Source organism: Ceratina calcarata, unplaced genomic scaffold, assembly GCF_001652005.2.
Source record: "Ceratina calcarata isolate Rehan_Ccalc_2016 unplaced genomic scaffold, ASM165200v1 scaffold588.2, whole genome shotgun sequence".
NCBI lineage: Eukaryota > Metazoa > Arthropoda > Insecta > Hymenoptera > Apidae > Ceratina > Ceratina calcarata.
The window spans coordinates 188,808-190,478 of NW_017177107.1; the positions used below are offsets into that span (position 1 = coordinate 188,808).

Here is a 1,671-nt window from a genome sequence, read left to right on the forward strand (position 1 = left end):
TATCTATTATTGTAATACGGAATAGGATGAATCTAGTAACATTATGAATCGACTGTAGATTTATATGAAAAATAACAAATTTTCGGTATCAATTCTAAAAAGGTGTTCTAAATTAACGTTTCTTTCAACATTTAAATATTGATACAGTTTCTTATATTCTGAATAATTTTATACAAAACATTTGTTTAACATTTATCAAATTCGAGCAGTCAATTTTCTTATAACTCCATCAAATCTGCAGTCTATTATAGTGAACATGGGCAATTTCAGCAGAAGACATTGCAGTAATTGGTAAATTATGTGAATCAGACACATGGTACTGTATTCTACAGGAGTATCTGTCACGCTTAAAGAAAGTGACATTTCATATACACCAACCTAATGTTATTGTACATAAAGAAAAGTACGGCTACCACAGTCTAACTAAGAGAGCGTGCTGTCAGCGCTAAAGCAAAAGCGGCAAAGCGAGAGTGATAGAGTGTGGAGTTGGTATACCGGCGCGGGACTGACCGTCGTGGAGCGGATCGATCGTGTGAATCATAAGCTGCAGAAGGCCGTGCCTGAACTTGGCGTGGCTCTCCCTGGAATGAGACGAGGGGCCACCGTGGTGGCCACTCTGATCGCAGCCGTGGCCGCTGGCCGTGCCGCCTCCGCCGCTGCTGCTGCCGCCTCTGCTGCTGCACCCGGCCTCGCCGGCCGCCGGTATGCCGCTGCTTCCACATGCACCCGACACACCGCCCACGCTTGTCTCGCTATTGTTCATCGCGTTCGGATGCTGCTGGAACACATACGTCATTTCGTCTCTCAATATCAACATCGACCCATAATTCCTCTTAGATTACGTTTAGCCTAAGCCGAACAGTCCGCCAATAGACGACACAGTTCGCGTGACTCGCTAGTTTCGACAAATAAGTATCAGTAATTCTCGTACGATCGTTTCTGGTTCATGTAACAAGTGCGGGCACATGGAGTTTCGATTAAAAGGGCTTTGAGATATGAATCAAACATATAACTGATTTACGAATCGGAAAAAATAATGAAGTTCATTTAGCTACATGATTAGTTGGACATTGTGACGAGTTCTGTAATACAAGGCTTCTTCTTTAATGAAATTAGACAGTAAGAGCAGGTATACATATTCCAATTTCAGCCAATGAACGTATGAGGGTTGCGAGATCAAAATCTCTACAATTATAATTTATGTAATAGTGAGGACAGCTCCAACGTTATTTTGCCGTGAATTGATTCTCGTCCGTGCAGATTGCGTAATCCAGTCGATCAACGTCTCTATCTTGAATTTTTTTATTCACACTCTCCTGTCTCCTCCGTGGACAAAGTCGAAGAAAATGACTTCTCTCATTTACTATGCATGACGCCCGTTACGCCCACGTCTCCTGTTCTTCAGTTAACTCCTGGATAGTCTGAGCAACAACTTTGGTTACGGATCGCGAGACACTACTTACAATCAAGGTTACCCTTTCGTTTAGAGTTTAGATGCTCCTGAATCCTTAAGCTAAACTCAGTTTTAACTCGCGACACAATGAACCGATAGAATGACCCAGATGTATGGAATTCAATTGTTCTATGATACAAATGTGAATCAATGGATCGGTTTCAATTATTTAATTATATAAAAGAAGTCTTAGTTTAAGCCGTAAAGTGAACTTGAAT

General features: G+C 41.6%; 1 protein-coding gene across 1 annotated transcript in view; it reads right to left on the reverse strand.

Annotated features, from left to right (window-relative positions):
* The window catches only part of Nckx30C (solute carrier family 24 member Nckx30C), a 54,368-nt gene that overhangs the window by 28,682 nt on the left and 24,015 nt on the right, over window positions 1-1,671 (reverse strand). The window contains exon 3 of the mRNA XM_018032733.2: window positions 496-778. Coding sequence (XP_017888222.1) covers window positions 496-778 — 283 coding nt within the window. The remainder of the gene's footprint in view (window positions 1-495; window positions 779-1,671) is intronic.